The 23,770-nt window shown below is 40.0% G+C and overlaps 1 protein-coding gene across 1 annotated transcript in view; it reads right to left on the bottom strand.

Moving 5' to 3' along the window:
• GNPTAB (N-acetylglucosamine-1-phosphate transferase subunits alpha and beta) overlaps positions 1 to 23,770 on the bottom strand; it is a 62,446-nt gene that overhangs the window by 7,419 nt on the left and 31,257 nt on the right. The window contains exons 8-17 of the mRNA XM_065401468.1: positions 18,318 to 18,479; positions 15,774 to 15,953; positions 14,711 to 14,881; positions 13,112 to 13,235; positions 11,334 to 11,537; positions 8,829 to 9,955; positions 7,579 to 7,778; positions 7,053 to 7,272; positions 5,832 to 5,945; positions 3,781 to 3,866 (exon numbers count right to left, since the gene is read on the bottom strand). Coding sequence (XP_065257540.1) covers positions 3,781 to 3,866; positions 5,832 to 5,945; positions 7,053 to 7,272; positions 7,579 to 7,778; positions 8,829 to 9,955; positions 11,334 to 11,537; positions 13,112 to 13,235; positions 14,711 to 14,881; positions 15,774 to 15,953; positions 18,318 to 18,479 — 2,588 coding nt within the window. The remainder of the gene's footprint in view (positions 1 to 3,780; positions 3,867 to 5,831; positions 5,946 to 7,052; positions 7,273 to 7,578; positions 7,779 to 8,828; positions 9,956 to 11,333; positions 11,538 to 13,111; positions 13,236 to 14,710; positions 14,882 to 15,773; positions 15,954 to 18,317; positions 18,480 to 23,770) is intronic.

Below are 23,770 nucleotides of genomic sequence, written 5' to 3'. Positions count from 1 at the left end.
CAGACGCCATACCACAGCAACCATGGAGCCCACTCAGCTCACCGTCACCGTACGTCTCTTGGGTGCTGCTGGCAGAAGCGGTACTGCATTGCTACACAGCAGCAGCTCCTTGCCTTCGCAGCAGACGGTGCAGTAGGACTGATAGCCGTTGTACATCTCCTGGGTGCTCCTGGCAGACCTCGGTGAGGTCGATCAGGGGCGCCTGGACAGACATGGCTATCCTCCTCTTCAAGCACCAAATGGGAGCCAGAGACTCCAGGTCATTCTCTTCTTTAAGTTTCGTCTCATGGAGATTCAGTCCTGCCTGGAATATCATGTGAGCTGGAGGCTTCTGCCTCGTGCTGCTCTCCCAGCCGGCAGCACCACACAGTTGCATCTACCCCAGCCTACCCCTTGCTCCCATGGCTCATGAAGCCTGGACAGTAGTAAGGAGCAGTTTAACTATAGGCTGAGCAAGTGCAGAATGGTGGTAGAATGTGCCTTTGGACATTTAAAAGTGCGCTGGCGCGGTTTGCTGACTAGGACAGACCTCAGCGCAACCAACATTCCCATTGTTATTGCTACTTGCTCTGTGCTTCATAATATCTGTGAGAGTAAGGGGGAGACGTTTATGGAGGGGTGGGAGGTTGAGCAAATCGCCTGGCATCCGATTTTGAGCAGCCAGACACCAGGGCGATTAGAAGAGCACAGCAAGGCGCGCTGCGCATCAGAGAGGTTTTGAAAACCAGTTTTATGACTGGCCAGGCTTCGGTGTGACAGTTGTGTGTGTTTCTCCTTGATGCAAACCCGCCCCTTTTGTTGATTTTAATTCCCTGTAAGCCAACCACTCTCCCCCCTTCGAAATAAAGTAACTATTGTTTTGAAACCATGCATTCTTTCTTTATTAATTAAAAAAAAATGAGATAACTGACAAGGTAGCCCAGGTGGGGTGGGGGAGGAGGGAAGGACAAGGCCACATTGCTTACTGTAGCCACACTAAAAATCAAACTGTTTGAATGACAGCCTTCTGTTGCTTGGGCCATCCTCTGGAGTGGAGTAGCTGGGTGCCCGGAGCCTCCCCCCCCCCCCCAACCCCCCCCCCCCGCTTTCTTGGGCATCTGGGTGAGGAGGCTATGGAACATGAGGAGGAGGGTAGGCAGTTATACAGTGGATGCAGCGGGGGTCTGTGCTCTTGTTGGCTTTCCTGCAGCTCTAACCGATGCTTCATCATGTCCGTTTGCTCCCCCAAACAGACGCTTCATCATGTCCGTTTGCTCCCCCATTAGCCTCAGCATTGTGTCCTGCCTCCGCTCTTCGCGGTCACTTAATTCTTTCCTGGCCTCTGCCATTGAATGCCTCCATGCATTAAGCTGTGCCTATCAGTGCAGGAGGACTGCATGAGCTTGGAAAACATATTCATCGCAAGTGCGTTTTTTTCGACTTCTAATCTGCGATAACCTCAGGAACGGAGATGATGGGGCAGCGTAGAAACATTCCACGCTCTACGATTCTAGGGGGGACTGCATGGTCACCTGTGCTGCTGAGTTCGCCATGCTGACCAAACAGGAAATGAAATTCAAAAGTTCCCAGGGCTTTTCCTGTGTACCTGGCTAGTGCATCGGAGTTCAAAGTGCTGTCCAGAGCGGTCACAATGGAGCACTCTGGGATAGCTCCCGGAGGCCAATACCGTCGATTTGCGTCCGCGCTAACCCAAATTCGACCCAGCAAGGTCGATTTTAGCGCTACTCCCCTTGCCGGGGAGCAGTACAGAAGTCGATTTTAAGAGCCCTTTAAGTCGACGGAACGGGGTTGGTTGTGTTTAAAATCGACCCAATGTGGCTAAATTCGACCTAACCCCGTAGTGTAGACCAGGGCTTAGATTCTACTGTACTGCTAGATTCTGTAGCCACTTAGGCAATGGGAGGCAAGTTTCAGTGACTTCCCAAACATCTCTCCCACATTGGAAGAGGAGTCTGATTGTCGAGCCCATCTGGTATATGTGGCATTGGGGAAATGAGATCATGAGTTCCATCCTGGATGAAGGGCCACCAAAGAGACTAAATAGGCTGTATAGCTATTCATTTTCTCTGGCTATTAGATCTGACAGAGCTTGAGCTCAAGAGCTCAGACAGATTCCCAGCACACACAGGGCAGGACAACAATGACCCCTCCCTAAACCAACAGAAGAATCCCATTATCAATTCTCAACGCACCTATTTCCTTGCAGGAAACGCACAAGGCAGCTAGGGCTGCAGTAGCTTTCCTTTCCACAGCTAGAGGAGGAAAGATGAGACTGGGATCCCCTCTCAAGCAGATTAACATCTACCATAGGCAAAGTAGAGGAAGATCCCTTCTGCACCCTTTTATGCTCTGCCAACAGTCCTTACTAATCAGTCTGTGCTGCATGCAGTCAATTTACATAGCCACCTGGAGCTACTGTACTCCTTATAGTTACATAAACTAGGGTCAGTATTTGGCCCAAGGAAAGGAATTGAGGCAAAATAATAGTGATCATTCTCTGAAATACATGCAGTATGAAAAATGTTTAGGCTACCAAACAGTGTATTATCATTATCACCAAAATTAAAAAATAATATATCCTTTTTGGTGGTGAAACATAAAACATAAGTAGTTATCTTAGCAGCGCACTAATAATTCCTAAAAGCGTACTGCAAGAACTGAAATCTAAAAAGCAACCAACATTTGAAGATTGAAGCCTTAGCCACCAGGAAAAGAGTTGAATGCCGTAACAGAACAGGAGCAGCGCCAGGGTTTTTGCAGCCCTAGGCGGCAGCGCTCCTCCTCTGAGCATTCGGCGGTGGGGGTCCTTCCGCTCCGCTTCCTCAGGGCACTTCGACGGCGGGTTCCAGAGCGAGTGAAGGACCCGCCGCCGAATTTCCGCCGAAGACCCGGAGCGGAAGGACCCCCCGCCGCCGAATTTCCGCCAAGGGCGGCAAAATGCCGCCCCCCAAATCCTGCCGCCCTAGGCAACCGCCTAGTAGGGTGACCAGATGTCCCGATTTTATAGGGACAGTCCTGATTTTTGGGTCTTTTTCTTATATAGGCTCCTATTAACCCCCCCCCCTTCCGATTTTTTACACTTGCTGTCTGGTCACCCTACCGCCTAGGGTCGCCTAGTGGAAGCGCCGGCCCTGTAACAGAAATACCCAAGAAAAATTCTCAGAGATTCTCAGATGCTTTCCTGGAAGTATCTGAATGATACTATTAAATGCATGGGACTCCCCCTCTGGCCATCTCCCCCTCTGCCTACTTCCTTCCCTCTTCTTCTTTTTCCCCCTCTTCTGAAGTTTGCTTCTGTACTTTATATTATTCTAATAATTTTTCTTCTTCAATTTCTCTGTACATAAAATAAGGATAAGGCCGAATAAGATTTAAAACTAATTGGATTTTTACAAACAAATTTTATCTGTTTGTAAACTGTGTAATAAAAATATAAATTAGTTATTTTAAACATTCATGTTACATATAATTAAATGTCTCCAGTATAGTGAAGGTTAGGTAGCAAATGGTAACACATTATTAGAAGTTTATGTATAATTTGTTATGTATAAAAGTAAATAAATTAAATTTAATAAAAAATTAACAGAAAAAAAATAAGTAGTTATTAATTCTGTTTTTTCACCAGTCTATTTCTGTTCAAGTACCACTAATAGGAAGCTTTGGATTAAATTTATTTTAATACGTACATGCAGTCTATGATCAATTATGCATTTTCACCTCTCATCTTATTACTATGCGTTTACAAATATTATACAAACAAATAAAAGTAGTATAACATACCTATATTTGTTTTTGTCCTTGTATGCCTTACGAATTCTGTCAGTCACAGGTTTACAATTAGTTACTAGATTTTTAGTCACTGGAGGCTGTAAGAAAATACAACTGGGGTAAACAACATCCTTGAATAACTACTCTATAAACTATAATTTTAAAAGTCTCCTGGAAAGAAATGCATTATAAAAAGAACAGAGATCTACAGTCTCCAGTATACAAAACTTTGCTCCTAGGATGAAAAACAATAAAATAGTATTTATTGCTATGTATTGTGAGAAACAATCAATTTGGTTAGAAAAAGAAGGGATGTTGATGAATTCTAATATTAGTATTTGTTATACTTTCTATTTAGCTTCTGCATTCCATCCCTAATACAATATTCAGTAGTTGAAGCAAGTTGGACAGCTGATTTTGGCATTCCTGATGCAAGCCAATCAATGCCAACAAGTAAAATTGGTCAGGCAAGTGCTAAAGAACAGCTGATGGGTATTAACCGTATTATTCCTAGTCTGAACTATGTGGAAACAACAATTCTGGGAACCAAATCTCTATTCCCAAGGGAAGTTTTCTACAGCGCAACACTCATTCCTACAAATTTAGCCCTTGCAACCCAGAAAAGTAAAAATAAATTCTACCTATGTGCTAAAAACAAACACTGTTATGTCACTATTTGAAGTGGACTTTAAAATGATAAATGTTAGTACTCATGATTAGTGCTTAGATTAGTGACAGTTTATTAGCACTCCAAAGAGATTAAAATAATTTAAAATTGTTCCTAACTATTTAGACTTACTTTTAACTCTATCCCAAATAAAATTTATTGCCTCTCCTCAAAGTTTCACTTTACTGACAAACCTACAGACTGAACCATTGTATAGTTTTGCAAACTGCACTCAGATGATCACAAAGGTGTGGATACCACAAAAGACAGTGAGGTAATCTGGACTGCAATGTGTTGAATATCTGGAGCATTCCCAAATATACATTTACATTTCATCAGACCAGGCTGATGAGTATCCCGAGTCTCACTGAAGAAACAACTGCCAAGAACCAGCTCCTTTAGGGCAGCCTGGTCCCCTTGGTACACAAGTTCATATATTTTAAAGGACTGTAATTGGAAGTACATTACTTTGTGCTCCATGATTTGCTCTGCCTACCAACTTCATTTCTGAGTACAATGTACTGCAAAGTATTGGTTTGAACCTATAAAGCCTTAAGGCCCCACTTTAGCAAAGCACTAGAGCAAATTTTTCTAAAGCAACCAAATGACTTCATAGCCTAATGGCATATCTACACTACAAAACTTCTGCCAGCATAGTTATGTCAGTCAAGGGTGTGAATAGGTGTGACCATTGTCCTACATAGCTGTGCCAAAAAAAGCCTCTAGTATAGACCAGCTTATATGGGCAAACTGCAATTTTACTGGTATACCTCATTTAACTCAGGGGGTATGGAATAACTTATACCAGCAAAAGATGAGTTCACACTAGGAGCACTTTGCCATTATAATACACTAGTACACCTAACCAGCAAAGCACTCCTAGGGTAGACATGGCCCAAGTCCCATTTTTAAAAGTGATTTAGGCACTGGAAGCCTAAACTACATTAAAAGTCAATTGGAGTTACTCAAAGATATCAGAATTATGAGGAAGGCATCTCAAGACTAGGTACACAGAGCTGATCTCTTCACCGAATAGGAAACATTCCAGATCAAGACTTTCTTAGTGCCATCAAAACCCTCAGATAAATCAGGACAGTGCATATTGCCTCTCTGGTTCAACATGCTGAACTACATTTCACGTTTTGAAAAAAGGACCTTATAAATCTCATGTATATGAAAATTTGAATTCTTTACTTTTGTGGAGAATATTTCTTGACCTTAACAACTAGAAGTGTGATTTATAACAGTTTTATACCTAAAAAGATTGAAATCTGCATACGTGCTATATTTTTTGTGAATTATTCTTAAAATTGTGCAGGGAAAACAACAAATTCAGTAGATACAAGCTCAGGAAATGAGACAAAATGTACATCTTTTAGGCTAAATATTTTCTTACCAGATTGGGATCATAATAAGCTTCCTGAGTTGGAGGAATGACATTAATCTGAGTGATGTTGGCAGGAAGTGCTTTAGAGCAATTTATCAGCATTTGCTCCAAACTTGTCAAATCCTGTCAGAAGAAGAAAAGAAACACATCCATTACATATTTTCTCACTAACATAGTTCTATAATTATACTATATTCAGAATGTCTAAAAGTACCTTTAAAATATTAGCTACAAAATGTATTGGACTATTTTTGCACAAAATCAAATACCCATATAGGCTATTATTCAGCAAGGTATTAAGTACGAGTAGTCCCATTGAAGTCAATGGAGCTGCTCACCTATGTAAGGTTAGGCATATGCTTAAATACTTGGCTGAATCAGGGCCACAGAGGCACAACCAAAGCAAAGGAATTGCCGTAACCATTTGAACATCAATAAAATTGCACTATTGATGATTTCATGTAAATTTCAAAATTTGAAATTGACTTATTAAGTTATTTAACAATGGGGAGGAGAGGAGGGAAGAATTTAAGAGAGAGGAAAAATGGTCTTCTCGTTAAAGCACTGGCCTGGAACACAGGAGATCTGGCTTTAGCTCTAACACCGTCACTGACTTCCTGCATGATCTTTGGGGCAAGTCACTTACCTACTTTGTGCCTCAGCTTCCTATCTGTAAAGTGGAGATAATACACATTGTCTGTTTGTGTCTTTAGAATTCAAGCCCTTCAGGGCAGAGACTGTCTTTTTTTGTTTGTTCAGTGGCCAGTTTGTACAGTAGGGTGGTATCATATTATAAATATATACTATTTATTACACTACTTCCTTTCTCTCACCGCTCCACCTGCCTTGTCTATTTAGCTGTAAGTTCTTCAGGGCAGGGACTCGCTCTTTCTATGCATATGCAGTGAGCCTAGGACAATGGGGCCACAATCCTGGTTAGGATCTTTAGGCACTACTATAATATAAACAAATACTAAATCATTTAACATTTTATTTTATATTATGTTCAAACCAAATGCCTTACTGAACTCAGAAGAAAACAGATTGCTTTTCTACTACAGTTAAAACATTAGTAAGAGTTTGCCTGAATGTTACACACACACAAAAGTAGCACATATTAAACTTCCACTGAATGCCTTATGTTGCAGTGTTTGTTTTCTCTTGTGATAATGATCATATTGAATTTTACAGCTAAAGTAACAACAAAAATGGTTTCTGAAGAAAATGTACCTGTAAACTTAAGGGCAGTTCATGTATTCTTGTAGCCAATGTGCGAATCTCTCTGTCAGACAAAATACCTGACTGATCTGTATCAACTTCATCAAAAACCTGGGAAATATTCAGTGGCTGAACTGCACTCATGAGGTAATAGAAATATGAAAAAGCAAACTGCATATCTTCCGAGTGTCTCACTTTGTGAAATGAGGTCTTGTCAAATTCCTCAGGAAACCTGTCCAGATACAATACAAATCAATTCATTACTTTGCCACCTTAAAGTGAAACATTCCTCACTGAAGAAAAGTACCTCATCTGAAGTTCAAAAAGTTCTCCAAAGACTACTTATTTTAACACTGTTGTCCTAGTGAAGGAAAAATTCTCTCTCCCCCCTCTCAAAGTACAAGTTTAACGAAGACAGACATCAACCCATAGGCAGTCAATCATCAACGCATAGCTATAAATTCAAGGGAGCAGACACAGAAGATAGAATTACAACAGCTCTGGAGTTTCACCTTATTTCAAACAAAGGCATACTCACATATCTTGTAGTTCTTGCATAACAATGCGGTCAATCATGTGAGGCATATGAGCAGGGACTTTCCGAGATGTAAATCCAAATTTGCTGTTTAGAAGTTTATTTACATATCGGAGGGAATCAGCAAATGTATCTTTCAACTGCCTGCCAATTCGTTTACCATCAGTAAAGTAGGACATCTGCTTAATTAATGCCTCTTCTTCCTAACAAAATGATAGGCATACCCCAGGGTTACATTATTAGAGATCCTAACACACATGCATGTTGATAATTCCAATGAAGTACTAAGCTCTTTTCAATATTTGTAAAACTGTAAGCTGTGTCAAATGTTCTTGCTCGAACAGTTGAGTTCTCATTTTTTAAAGTGACAGTTTAGGCCTGAAATGTGACCTTCCTTAAAACCGACAGGAAATGGCACATGGAACCTCATTTAATTTGTTAAATTTTAATAGAAAAGCCACTATTTGTTGTAGGACATGTATGTAATCTTGCATTCCCTTTGATGGCTATGCATCTACAATTAACAAAATCAGGTCTCTGGAGTATGAAGGTTCCTCCTACATAGAATCCAATCAAAGATTAAGTTTAAAGAGTTAAAATATCTTACATTTTAAATGGAGCATCTCTACTACTTGAAAGCAATTAGGAGCAACCTCTGCCAGATGACTCTGTGTGGTCCACCTTCTTCCATTCCAGAGATTCCCAGAACAAATTTTTTGGGCTAGGCATCTGGGAGAGGATTGCCTCCTGTATTCTCTTGATCTGTTCCTATAAGTTTTTGTTGGCATAATAAAATAGACACTTAACTTACCTTTTAGACCCAAAAATATAGATGGAATTTTTTAAAGATTGGGTTTATACGAAAAATAAAATTTTGTATGTATATACAAATTTGCATGAGAACTAATTTAAACCTTCCCTTGCAGTGCTGTAAACCTGAACAGTTGCATTGTGCCAGTGCATGAAAACTAGACCGCAAAACTGACTAAAAAACAACTACAGGAGAAAAAGTGAACTTGGACAGTTCTTTCCATGGAGAAGCATAGAAAGTAAATGAACAGTGAAAATAATTAAAAGTAAAACAGATTTTAAAAAAATCTCTCTGGTTTTAATAATTTCAGAGTTTGTCACATAAGCAAAGAATGTTTCACTATGATTTTCACCTTAACCGTGTTCCATTAAATCATGCATAAAGCAAAGATGACAAATTTTCTGAAGTGATATATTCTGTGTTATGCAATTAGGATACTCACATCAAGAAGATCTTGGAAATACTTATTTTTTTCCCACGGCAAAAAGCCTTGATCACTTCCAGTGTAATATTGCAGTTTCCTTCCTGGCAACACTTTGCTGCCTGCTGTATCTATGTTGGCATGCCGGTTATTTCTTTCCATTTCCCCCTTTTTCTCTTCCTCAGTCCCCACATTTCCAATATCTTTTGACTTATGGGTTTCTTTTGGTATGAGTGCATTCAGTATTTTCTCTCGAGATCCATTTTTATTTCCCATGTTCTGGATTACAGGCATGGATTCAGAAATTGATTTTAGAGGAAACTGACTGTTCACCTTCATTGCCACAACAGTACTCTTTATAGCTACTGACTTTGAAGGAACTGCTTCATGTTTTTTTGTTGCAGCTTCTATTTTGCCACCAATTAAATCTTTATAAGGCTTGTGCCAACTGGTAAGGTTCTTTTGTTCTTTTACATCATCATAGATATCTTTCCTTTCCATGCCTGGCATCTTCTTAGTTTTTGTCATTGTAGATAACATTTGGAAAGAGCTCAGAAGAGCAGCCTTTGATAGATTATAGCCTTTATGAGTGATATCACCATTTTCTAGCTTTAAATCCAGGTTCCAGAGAGCGAGCTGAACATCTTCAGGGAGGAAAGACACATTTACTGGTGGCATTACCACATCTTCAAGAAAACTCTCCTGTGTGTTATTTGGACGTTTCCTGACTCTTGGAAAACGTTCTTCTTCAGGAATATCCTCAAATATCATTTCATCTTCTGATACTGAAGGTGTAATTTTAATGAAAGTGTCTGATTTCTGGGTGGAAGTTGTGTTCAATTTCAGTTCCTCTCTGGTATCAACCTCAACAGCTATCTGCATTTTAAACTCTTCATCATTTTTATCTTGAAATGTAAGATTAAAATAGATCACAGTTGCATTCATTCCACTATGCATTACCAGGTGGATAGTCTTCCACTTGTTGGCAACAGAAGCATGACGTATAATTGGATTATCGCTATAGGCACCTTCAATTCCCTTCTTGGCTATTTCAGCAAAGCTGAAATAGGGCAGGTATTCACCTTTTGGAATAATATAATGGGTTTGATTCTGCTGGAGAGTCACCTTGTACAACTCGTCAAAGTGATCTGGAAAAACAAAGAATTAATAATTTATCACCCTGTCACTTTTCTTCAATCCCGTTTTAAGCAATAATCAGAATATCAGCAGAGTGAGCTCAAAAATGATAACTACAGTAACTGCCAATTTTTCGCATTCATTTATCCTAATAATGGATCACCATCTTATAACATATTAAGATTTATAAACTTGCGATTCATTCCAGTGGCGACTCTAAAGCTGTGATCATCAGATTTTCAATTTCCACCTTCAGCATTTTTGTGGCCCATTACCACTTTCCCTCTTATTTTAAACTACAGATCATAACGGATATCCTCAAATTTTGTTTTTACCACATTCTAATGGAGTTTCATGTTTGTTTAGATGGACTATACTACTTTATCATATCTTGACTAGAGAACTCAAAAATCAACATGGCCAAAATGACCTTCTTCCTTCCTCCCTAATCATCTCCATCACTGCTGACAAGTTTGTCATCCTCCTAGTACGCTATGTTGGTGCCTTACTGTACTCTCTCACTTTCTCCACGCCCCACATTCAAGCTCTCATCAACCTCTGATGCTTTTGTCCCTTCTGCTCTATTCCTACAACAAAAACCTTTTCGGCTTCTCTGCATCTCAGCACAGCCCCTCCCACCTACATAAAAAGCTGCTAACATCTTCCACTTAACTACTATGACCATGTCACTCCCCTCTTTGAACTGGTCCATTAGTTTCCTCTGGTCATCAAATTCTAATTTCTTACATGAATGTTTAAGACTCTGCATAGCTTCACACTACCAACATCTCTGTGCTTTCATTTCTTTGTACTGCCTGCACTCCTTCCAAGCCCTTTTTGTATTTTGCTCCCTTTCTCATCTTCACATTCTTTTCCATGCCATCCCTTATACTTGTAACTCCCTCCCTCTCCTAGTGTCCCTGACATTTTCTCTTCCTTCAAATGATTCCTTAAAATATACTGTGAAGCCTTTCAATACTAGTTCAGAGGTAAGTGTCTATAAATGCCTCACTGAGATTAGGCCTACATATCTGGATACATGGTGCTTTTGTCTGTGTTGAATTTTTCTAATTTAAAACCGTAAGCTTCTTGAGGCAAAGACCTTGATACTCTGTGTTCTGTACAGCACCAAACTCACTGTCCATACTTAATAAATAACTGCTCAAGAAAAAATAAAATCAGCCCAAAACACTCTTTCGAGTTTGAATTGGTTCATGAAACAACCATCCATACGCATTTTCCCAAGCTGGTAATACACTCACAGCTCTTTTTTTTTCAACTCTGCAATGTGTCTTTAACATGGGACTCCACAAGCAATAACTACAAAACAGTAACATACAGTTCTGAAGAATTCTCACATAAAGACCGTCAGTTATGTACTTTACATACCTTGCCCACAGTCACCAGCATCAAATCCACACGAGAGGACATTGCATGCCTGGTCACAGAATTTATCTGCGAGCCAGGAATTGGCACAGCCCTGGTTACAATAAGAGACTCCACTGATTCCAGCACCAAATTGCCAGGGTGGGCCATTCCCTGCTCCTCCACCTCCACCACCACCAGCAACGTAACGACTACCTCCGCTGTTCCCTAAAGAAGGGTAGGGATGTGGGGGGAAAACATCCATTAAAACCCTTACTTCTGACATGGATTACTCTCTGCACTATTGTGCATGTGTGAGTCAATGGACAATGCTTATTAAGAATCTCCAGACTCAGGAGCATGGCGCTCATGCATACCCACATGGGGAATATACATAGGGACCAGAACTCAAAGAAAAACTCTGAATATTCACAGGAAATAGTCAGTAGAATGAAAAGATGCCATTTTATAGAATAATTTTTTAGAATAAAATTACACTGTAAAACACTAAAACACTGACAAGACTTTTGAGAAACCCTGCAACAAGAGCATCTAGAATTATTTTAAAATACAGAGGGAAAAACATTCATCTGCATTCTAATCCTGTGTATACATTTATGGCCCAAAGCTTAAAAACAAGATTTCCCTTTTAAGAAAATGCACCCAAAGCTCTTGTGCTTAATAGTACTCACTTATATAGCAGAGAAGACCAATTCCCTCCATTGCAAGACTTACAAGTGAAATTCTGTACCCTTTGTTTTATGCAGGAAGTCAGACTAGATGATCATAGTGGTCCTTTCTAGCCTTATATAAATCTATGAAAAACATAAAATCACCCTCATAAAACTAAATATCTGACAGGAAGAGAAGTGGAAGGGGAAATAATGTTCTTCAGTGTTCACATCTGGAGAAAGTTAGGATGTTTAAATGTGGGGAAATGGATGTCAAGACAGAGCATGTTCTAGTTAGACCCTCAAGGTCCACCATGTCAAAGACATGACCATCTGCTAGCTTCACTCTGGACAGTAAGTATCCAAAATATGGATGTGGGTTGAACACAAATATTCATCAGAACCACGCTTGAGGAGGTGGTCTAGAATCTAGCCAGAGCATGCTCTGGAACAGGTTTTTAAAACATCAGGAGAAATCTGATAGAGAAGTGAGTGTGGATAATCTCCTTAGCAAAGGGAATGAATGACAGAGCATTTAAAATTTAAAAAATTACTAATCTCACAAAGTAAACTTTGTATTAAATACTCTGGCAAACCATTCATACCTAAAGTCCAATTTTAATTTAAAACCCAACTATATAATACTGAATCCGTGATATTAGAGAGAATACACAGCTATCAAAAGTATGTAAAATGCCATTATTAATCCTCAATCTTCCCTTAGTATGATTCTGGTCAGAAGAATGATTCTGAAATTGATGTCTAGTTACTGCTATACCTCTTTTCCCAATATATCTTCTGAGTGATGTGTGCTTTGTTCATGAGTAAAACCAACATTTTACTACCATCAGAGCTGCAGAGCTAATAGACATTAAGGCTCAAAAACCCCTCCATCTCATCTAGTTAGATCCAATACACAGAGCAAGATTTCCCTGTGTACTGCTCAATACTGTAATTTGCAGCATCAGTTATTTCCCACATAATGAAATTTATCTTTATATCTGTAAGAAAGACCAATTTATTTATTTATTTTCTATTAAAGGGGAATTGTTCATATATACAGGATAATCCACCAGCTACAGAATTTTTGTAAGAAAGTAGGTCAATTAATTAGTTTCTAAATTCTCTTACCAATGCAATCCCCTCCATCCCAATCACATGCGGAATTATTACAGGCCTTATCGCAGTAACCATCTTTAATCCATGAGCCAGGACATCCTTCAGCACAGTTTGGCACGGGCCAAGTCAAGTAAACCTAGAAGGAATAATATTACAATCTCAGTTTTTCGGTCAAATAAGCACACTTAACAGTTACCTATGCATAGTGCTTTACATGTTCAAAGACTCTCGGCCCTGGATTCATTCCCACAGGCAATATTTATATAAAGGTTAAACAGTGTTTAGAAGATAAAAAAGAAGTCTAAAATAACTGACTTCAGTTCATTTGTCAGCTGACCCAAAAGTTTCCTGGTGCTGCCTATTAATCATGCATGTGACAAACAGATGTAGAACATACATACTAATCATTAAGCATCTGATAATCTATGAGTTAAATGTTTCCAAGAATTTCTGACATGACACAATGTAGAACAAAACATGTTTAGTTTACAAAGCATTAAAAATGAAGCACTTTTTTTTCAGACCTTCCCACTCCCACATCTAAACCCAGTTGTAACAACTACTGATCAGATTTCATGAAAGAAAACTTCATTTGACTCCACGTCATCATGAGACTTGACAAAACAGTAATAAAATGAAGAATTGTATGACAGCTCTCATTAGAGGACTCAGCTGAATATGTGACTATTTACCTATATTAAAACCTACTGAAGCAGTTGGAATTTCCTGCTAGTCAACAGCAACAGTTTTTAATCACCCCAAACTCCTGTAATTCCCACTATGCCTTGATGCCTTCTTACTAACCACAAAATATGCCATGGTTTATGATTTTATGGTGGTGTAAGGCCCATCCACACTAGACTTTGAGAAAGCACTCCTACTGGTGCAGCACTACCATTGGTACAATGGTGGGAGCACTAGCAAAGGCAGGATTTAAATAGCCATCAGTGTTTTTTAACCTCAATCTCATAAAGACCTGCTCTGACCAGGATTAGATAATACAATGGAAAAAATCTCATGTGCCCTCTTTACAGTAACACTTCTACTATTGCTATCAGCTGCAATGATAGTGTAAGGGCTTGACCACACGGACACTTAGTGCACGACAAGCCATGGTGTGAATATACAGTTCACTAGCCTACCACACATACCCTGCAACCGCACTAAAAGTTCCATAGTGCACTCTGACCTATTGCTGTTTCAAGCAGTAGGTTCAAAGTGCACTACGGAACTTTTAGTGCATGGTGGCAGGATCCACGTAGCCAGTTAGTGCGCAGCAAGCTAGTGAGCTGTACAGTCACCCCCTGGTTTGCCATGCACTATGCCTCCGTGAGGTAAAGATATGACATCCGATAGCTGAGGGGGTGCACTCAGAGACCCAAAAGGGGACAAAGGTGCCGCTAGCACTGTAAGCGTGACACCTATATTATACAAGCATTCAAAGGTATGGAAAACACTTTATTTTCAAATCCCTGCTACCAAATGTCTAATTTTTAAGAATATTTTTAGTCCTCCTTTCCTTTCATATTATAATTTCTTCAATTTATATCACATTAGTGCAGAAAAAGTTTCTGAACTATTTCTGATTAAGCTTGTTTCATGGTGACTTACCTTCTGACCCTTAGAGTGACTGTAAAAATCATCAGGCCATACATCCTTCCCAAACATAACATCATCATTTAGGTAAATGAACTTCTGGGAAAGGCCAGCAATACGATGAATGTGACTTTCAATGGCTGGGGAACTAAAGGTAGGCAAGTGACTCAAATTCTGAAATATGTCCTGTCCCCCCAAAAAATAAAATAAAATAAATCACTTAGTTTACATCTGTGTTAAAAAAACACCTATCAGGTACATCAGACATTGCTTTTTATCTATTCAATGTAAAATGAATGTAGACAAGAAAAGTAAAGAGATGGGAGAAAGAGACACAAGGATAGAGGAAATAAATAGGGAGACGGTAGAGAAGTAGTAAGTTTTACCATCATCTCTCCATATAGCTAACGAACATACACATTTCAAGCTTAAACTGTCTTTTTTTTTTGCTCTACCATAACTGGCAGACCAGCATTATTTGTTCCAAAGCCAACTGAAGCCAATGGAAAGACTCCCATATTGCTCAGAGTTTGAGCATGCCAAGATACCAAATATTCCAGAATTATTTAACCAAAAGCCAGTGATTTTTCTGTTGCTGTTTATTTGTTTAGTAGAGTTGAAGGAATTTTTTAAGCCAGTTTTAAAAGACACAACTAATATAGCTTTTCAGCTATTTATTATTTCCAGTAACAATAATTCTAGTCTATCCTGTCTTAATACAAGTTTATTGGCTTTCCACTGGCTCTAAGAAATTCTTTATGGATTAAGATTCAAACAGCATTTACTTTCCCTCAATTTTTTATAAACAGACTTCATAAGGGTATTAGAGACAGACACAATTTAGCTGAAGCCTCTGGCTCTTTGAAAACAAAGAGTAAGTTGAAGGTTTGATATACATTCAGTTGTCTTGTGAAGCAACAAAGTGAAATATAAAATGTAATATGTTTTAATAAAACGGGGGGGGGAGGGGGGAGAGGGAATTAACATGGTTCCTTCTACCTTTGCAATAAAATGCAAGCTTTACTTAGAAAAAAAGGTGCATCTTAAAATCACTATGGAATCCTTTAGAGAGTTTTACCTGATGTGTTACTATAGTTATCCGAGGGTTATCCAGATTAAGCCAGGATGGAATCTGCCCATTAGTGATGATGAAAATGTGTCGAACCCAAGGGGCGTGCCTCTCTATTGATCGGAGGGAATATCTCAGCTCTTCATTATCTTCAAAACGGCTGGCTGAAATATCTTCATCCTGTTTAGACTATGAAAAGAATTAGACCTATATTTAGACTTAATTAGAGAGTTAAGACCCCATTCCTACAAAGGTTTATGCACGTGCTTAAATGAGGCACTGCACGTAGTCTCAGTGAAGTCAATGGGATAACTTACAATGAGAAGGTTAAGCACGTGCGTGCGTCAGTGTGATACAGGACGAGGGCCTTGGCTCGTAAACGGTAAGTATAATGAAAAAATACCATTATTCCTTTACAAACTGTCCGGTTTCACTAAAATACATTGACATCAGCTGTCTTTATACTGTTGACTACTAGGTATCGCCACTATGTCCATGGATGATAATGGGGGCAGACAGGGCCGGCTCCAGGCACCAGCCCACCAAGCTTGTGCTTGGGGCGGCACCTGGAGGGGGGCGGCGCGGCGCTCCGGCCGCCGGGGAGAGCGGGGACACGGCCGGGCTCGCCGCCCTGCCCCCTGCGCTCTGGCCGCCGGGGGGAGAGCGGAGCCCCGGACGGGGCTCGCCGCCCTCCTCCCAGGGCTCCGGCCGCCCTCCCCCCGCAGCCCTCCCCCCGGCCGCCGGGGGGAGAGCGGAGCCCCCGCCTAGGGCGGCAAAAAAGCCAGAGCCGGCCCTGGGGGCAGACAGTTATTTGAGTAATCTGGCTCCACTTTCTTCAAGGTCCCAGAGAGATACTACCCTATCTTCCTGGCTTATGATTAGATATATTATTTTCCTGATCTCACACTCCCTCATGTGGTGGCTTGACTCAAAGCCACATTGTATTTCATTCTTTTATGCTTCATGACATTAATGCATAAAAGGCATTTTTAATAGTTGTGTCTTTTGGTTCTATTGTATTATATACTATTTATAAATATTTGTCATCCTAATGATTTGCTTGAATTGCCTTGTGCAATACACATTTTATAAAAACCTACTTTTAAAAAATCCTGAGTTCTTCTATGTTAAAAACTCCCAACAAAAATAGTTTATTGAACAGAAGTGGCACACAGGTCTCATCAACCATCAAATAAACTCAAATATTTCAGTATTTTCTTGTTTAAAAGACTACACTCAGACTGAAGCCTCATTTTTAAATTTGTTAGGTAGGTCACACTGTGAAGTCACTATCACAACATATTTAATCCCCCTCAAAAAACAAACAAACTAAAACCCTTTGTTAGAAGACAGTTAACACTCCCTAAGGGAAATCCCCATCTACGTCACCCTTATAAGGAATGTCCAGTTAAGGTATCCCTCTTTAATGTATCTTAATTTGAATGACTACCACTTTCAATGCAGACTCTAACCCCCATAAATAAGTCCTATACATCTCCAACAACACTATATATACACCTCATTCTCCTTAATCACACTATAGCTCAAAATCTGAACTCCCACCTCAGCAACACCAATATACATGCCTCAGACATCCACACATCAGCGACTGGAATAATGCATTATTGTTCCGTGAGGAAGTGAAGTCTGAGTTAAGGTTCTGCATTATAGTGAGAAAATATGAACAATTCCCGTAAACCAAGCAAAAGTCAGCAAGTTCACAGAAGTATTCAATTTTAATTATATGATTAAGTTGTTGACTGGTTACAGCATATGACAAGACTTTATAATAAAATATATGCATTTGCTTTGTGTGTGTGTGTGTGTGTGTGTGTGTGTGTATGTATATTATATACATACACATACATACATATATATAGTATTTTACTATAATATAAAAAGGCCTTGGAAGAAAGAAATTGACAAGGTTTTTGTTTTTGTTTTTTTAAATCTTACTTTGAAAGTAGAAGTTTCCCCACTTCATTTAATATAATTTTGATAAAAATGGGCTTTGTCATTTGTTCCACAGCAGAAGACAGTTCTCTTTTACTGAAATCTTCTAGTTAAGTAAAAAGGGCCAAAAAAAATTTTTTTGAAAGCTTTTAGATGAGACTACTAACAGCATGTGTATTATTATAAAAAAAAGAAATGCCATGAGGAGCAAACAAAATGTGTTATTTTAACTAAGTCTTTTTCCCATCATGAAAAATAAAGTGCTTATCTGAAAGTCAGTATCTACTGAGACATGACACTTTTGTCAAATTAAAATAATCTGACTAGTTTGCAAACAATTTTATCAAAGTGTGTACAGAAGGTCAAATATTTTTGACTCAGTGGTCCTAAAAGACAATTTGATTAAACTCCTCTCCCTCCAAACTCTTCTTTCCAGATTTCAAGATTGGAGAGTTATTTTTTTATATGGCAGGAATAGCAGATTCCTAACAATCCTATAATTTTGGAAGAAATTCTTGTTCCTTAACTGTATTTATTTAATCTTACTCCTTGAAACTTCTGACACTATAGTCTTTACATTGGTTGGTGAAATTTACCTACCTGACTGATGGCACTGAGATCCCACAGTAAATAAGCAGGATTAAGTGTCAATTCTTTTCCATCTATAGTCATGTTCTTCTTAGCTTGCTTGCTCAGTTCTTGGAAACCCTTGGGGTTATTCAGTTGCAAGAGGGCAACACTGGCTTCGGAATAAAGCTGTAACTATACAAGCAGAGAAACAATCTTTCATTTCTGGCACGTATCCACACAAGAGAGATCTTTTCCTTGCAAGCTCATTCATTTTTGTTGTTGTATTTCTCTCATGATAGTACTAAGAAAAGACAATGATGAAAACTTATAAAACATCAGCTATACTGTAAAGCAACCTAACAACGAAGGGCACCAACATGGTAAATGAAAACTGACATGCTCAAATACATGGCATGTTTCAAGAAGAAGAACAGAAACCTAATGCTGGGAAACTGAAATTTTCGTTTTTTAAAATAGAACAATACTCATAAAACTTCATTGTGTGCCTGATATTACTGTTTCCAACTAAGTTTCTCTTCTTACACTGCAATCCAGCAACCACAAATCTGTGCTTGTGTTAGAAATGCTTCATTATTTACATTAAATAATGCATTTTAGTCTCCCCACAATGAAATTCACACTTTCCTGAAACCTCAGTTTAGTTTATCATTAAAGGAACTATACCTTTTTCTAAAGTAACACCTTTCTAGGGACAGAAAGGCGATTCAGCTATGCCTGTAACATGAGATTTTTAGAACGGCTGGAGGATCAACTTATGATCTAGAAATCTGATACACAAAAGGCTTCAGAGCTAATCCATTGGTGGGTCTCTGAGTCCTCAAACGTGATTGCCAATCTACTGCTAAGGTCATTCGTTACTGGGGAACTGTTTGATCTGTTAGCTGTTTTTATCTCTTGCCACTAGTTATTCTGGCTATCAGATTTCATAATGTGCAGGATGAGAAGGGGCTTACACTAGATGCTATATCTGACAGCAAATGTGGCTTGCAAAGGGCAGGAGACTGGTATGTTTTGCTAAAAGTAAAACCACCCAAGTTAAATGTTATAAGGATTTATTTGTACATTGTAGTGTGCAAGATTCAAACACGTTTAAAATGCACAATTGTGTTCCAGTTCTCTAGAAGCGCAGTGTATATATTTAAAAGCTGGACTGAAAATTTAACAGCGACAAATATGTCATCAGTTCCTCAGTGCTGTGCAAAAAAAAATGTTAGTGCTAATAAAAACAGTTACGGATTAATGCATATATTTTTAGTTGGCTGAGATTTGTAAAAGTAATTTAGTACTTTACGGTAATACTATATCAAGTTAAAAAACAATTGAACCATCCCACCAGATTTTTATGTATCTATTAACTCCCTCGGACTAATTTTTATATTAAATCTGACCCTTTCTGCCCCTTTTAAGACAACACTTGTCACAGTGTTAGCACCCCATTCCTTAGCAATCAAACAAGTCCAGCTGTCCTGCCTGTGACATTTTAAAGCTGTTGATGGTTTGACTCATATGCTATTTGATCGCTTTCAATCTGATTTATGAGGTTTGCCATTAGAAAAATCTGATAAATTTCAGACCTTCCAGGGAATCATTTGAACATACTGATGAAAGGGTGGCTTCTGTAGTTGTATGGCTGAGGAATAGTTATGGTCTGCACAGCAAGCAATCTCCAAAAATACCGATATGGAAATGCTACAGATTGCAAAGCTGCCATTAGTAGGCATGTGCTTTATTTAGGAATACAACAACGTCATACAATCCCGGAGAATCAGATATCTAGCATATGACATGAACGGCAGAGATTCCCATTCCACCTACCCCAAAACGGTTTTTAAAAATATTTATTTTCTATTTGACTTGACATTACCACCTCTACAAAACAGGGTTGGGTATTAGGAACAGCTTCCTGACTGGATTTGCTACCAATATTTTTCCTTTTTTCATCACTATTATTTTGTGTGCTCAAGCTGCTCCACATGTGATAATCCAAATGAGGGTGACTAACAGTGGAGAGAAACAGGGTGGGAAGGGATGAGGAATACAGCTAAATTATAAGGCAGCAGCTCAGTTTGGACATGTGCCCATCTAGGGTAGCTTAAGATTTTTCTCTTAAATGTAGAGATTCTGAAAAGCTTTTGAATAAAAGACAAAACACTGCTGAAAAAAGTAGTGTGTATTTATATACCTACATAGTATATATGGCAAAACAATCTCTTGAAAACAAGGTAGCAGAGATGGGTTTTCTAACAAAGCAAAACACCAGCCAGAGTTTTAAAGTCTGACCAAAAATCCTTCCCACTCTCCATCACTCAATTCAGTCTCTTTACTCTCCTGTCCATTTGATTAGTTTCTACGTCACCATAGTCTGTTCTAGGCTAGACAACACCAAGCCCAATATATTTCCTTTGCAAGTCACCTTTAAGAAACCCTGTTACTGAGTAAAAGCTGCAGACTGAATGATAAAGAGCAGGAGCGCCATCTCGTGGTTAAATACGGCAGTTTCAATTGTAAGTGGAACTACAGTACAAACAGTGGACTAAATATTGAAGCACACCTACCTGAACATGTTCAGCGCAGCAAAACTAATATGATCAGTAAGCACATTAACAGCTAACAGCGGACCAATAAACTTCAAGCGCATTACATTACTAATACTGTAAATATATACATTTCATAGATAATTATCTATGTGCTTTCACCCTGCAAATTCACATCTTATATTAACACTCTTTATAACTTCACAGCATTTTATGAACATTAATCCTCACAAAGTGGCTGTGAGATATGTAAACATACCATTATCCTCATTTGACAGATGGGGAAACTGACAAGGAATTTAAGCAAACTGCCTGAGGCCACATAGTGGAGATATCCTATCTCCTAGAACTGGAAGGGACCTTGAAAGGTCATTGAGTCCAGCCCCATGCCTTCACTAGCAGGACCAAGTACTGATTTCGTCCCAGATCCCTAAGTGGCCCCCTCAAGGATTGAACTCACAACCCTGGGTTTAGCAGGCCAATGCTCAAACCACTGAGCTATCCCTCTCCTGCATCAATAGCAGAGCCAGGACAGAACTCATTAAGCTCCTGGCTCCTAATCATACTCAGTCCTGTAGCCCACACTGTCTCTCAAGCTTATTTGATTATAGACATATTTCTACAGGGTTTTTTATTTATTTAATTTCAAGATCATAGAATATCAGGGTTGGAAGAGACCTCAGGAGGTCATCTAGTCCAACCCCCTGCTCAAAGCAGGACCAATCCCCAGACAGATTTTTGCCCCAGATCCCTAAATGGCCCCCTGTCCCTTACTCAATCACTGCTTTGTAAACATCACTTTTTCTCAACTCCAGTTTGAGCTCACCTATTACAAGCCATTCAGAAAACTTGTGACAGCCCTCAAGGAAAGACTTTTACAGTCTAGATGGTAGAAGAACTATTTTTATAGGTCTTTGGATCCAGAAATGTGTTTACTCAAGAGAAGAACAGATTCTATTAGATTAGAGTCATTAGCATTGGATGTAAATTTATTACCAGCTTCACTTTTTGGTTTCTAATCCCCCTCCCGTCTTTCTTTCCCCCCTCATATATAGCCACCTTTGCTAATGGAAGTGATTTCAAAATTTGTTTACAGTCCCTTACTTGCAGCACTGCATTGGAAAATAACCACTGCAGGGGAGTGACTGGGAAACTGCATGAGGGTTAGAAGGGCCAGGGAACCATAATTCTGTGACAATTAATGTACATTTAACTTCTTCCATCAGAGTATCTCAAAGCATTTTACAAATTATATCAATAAATAAAGTTAGTATAGCAGAATTGTTTCAAATTTAAATACACACTGTAAAAGGTCCTCCTTCACTGTTTGTAGTATGAACCTGCCATCTCTCATCTTGGACTACAAGCTCTTTGAGGCAGAGAGCATCTTCTTGTTTTCTATATACGTGCAGTGCCTAGTACAATGGGGCCCAGTCCTTCACTGGGACTACTAGGCACTACCACAATACAAATAAGGGTATGTCTACACTACAAAACTAAATCAGCTTGTGCCAGGAGGCTCCGGGTTCCTGGCAGGCTGCTCCCCATCCCCACCCCGCAAGGTGCGGAAGAAGCCCCCCGGAGCTTCTCCCCTACACATTCGCTACCAAGAGAAGGGGGAAGCCGCCCAGGGCTTCTCTCCCTCCCTCCTTTCACCACCAGGAGTGGGGGGAAGTCGCCCAGGGCTTCTTGGCCCACATTCGCCAGGTGCAGGGGGAAGCTGGGCAGCCTTGTCAATTTCATGGCTCACTGACCTGTGAAATTGACATGGCTGCCCCGCTCCTGGCAGGGAGCAGGCAGGGGGCCCCTTGGCTTCTCGCCCCGGTTCCCACCTGGGATCGGGGTCCAAAGTCGCCCAGACTTCTCGCCCCGGCTCCCAGCTGGGATCAGGATCCAAAGCTGCCCTGAGCTTCTCGCTCCGGCTCCCAAGCTGGGATCGAGATCCAGCTCTCCCAGGGAGTGGTGGTAGGAGGTGATTAGATATATAAGAAAACTGTGTGACATTAGGTATATATCCTGTTAGCTCCATTATATGTCAACCATCCCCCTCATCCCTGTTCCTCTTACCAGGAGCCCTGGAGGCCCAACCTGTCCACTCCCACCCTTTGCTACTTCCTATTCCATACAGTAATTCCTTCTTCCATTATGTCCACCCCACACCAGACATTTAGGATTTTTAGGATTGTGTGAGAAAGGCACAAAAAAAGGGGGGGTGGGAGAAAGAGAGCTAATCAGAAGACTGCATTTTAGTCACAGTTCAAAATGTGGGGGCAGGACTCCTGGGAAGGAAAGAAGAAAGGGTCCTCATGTCCAGTCCTCCCCCGGTAGTCTGTGCCATCTCTTGCCATGATTGCTCTCTCATTTTTGCTATGTCCAAAATCAATAATTTAGCCTCACAACACCCGAGGGAAGCATGGCCCTATTTTACAGATGGGTAAACTGAGGCACAGACTGTGCAACCTGCGCATGGTCACACAAAGAGTAAGTGGCAGAATCAATAATAGAACCATAGTCCTGAATCCTAGTTTAGTGTTCTAACCACTACAAACTCTTCCAAATACAACGAGAAAAGAAGTCTAGCCAGGACCTCACATTAACAATGCGAGTCTTCCATAAGAGCATGGCCATACTGGATCAGATCAAAGGTCCATCCAGCCCAGTATCCTGTCTGCTGACAGTGGCCAATGCCAGGTGCCCCAGAGGGAGTGAACCTAACAGGTAGTGATCAAGTGATCTCTCTCCTGCCATCCATCTCCACACTCTGACAAACAGAGGCTACGGACACCATTCCTTACCCATCCTGGCTAATAGCCATTAATGGACTTAACCTCCATGAATCTATCTAGCTCTCTTTTAAACCCTGTTATAGTCCTAGCCTTCACAACCTCCTCAGGCAAGGAGTTCCACAGGTTGACTGTGCGCTGTGTG

This window comes from Emys orbicularis, chromosome 1, assembly GCF_028017835.1.
Source record: "Emys orbicularis isolate rEmyOrb1 chromosome 1, rEmyOrb1.hap1, whole genome shotgun sequence".
Lineage (NCBI taxonomy): Eukaryota > Metazoa > Chordata > Testudines > Emydidae > Emys > Emys orbicularis.
This window is presented reverse-complemented; position numbering and strand designations above follow the sequence as displayed.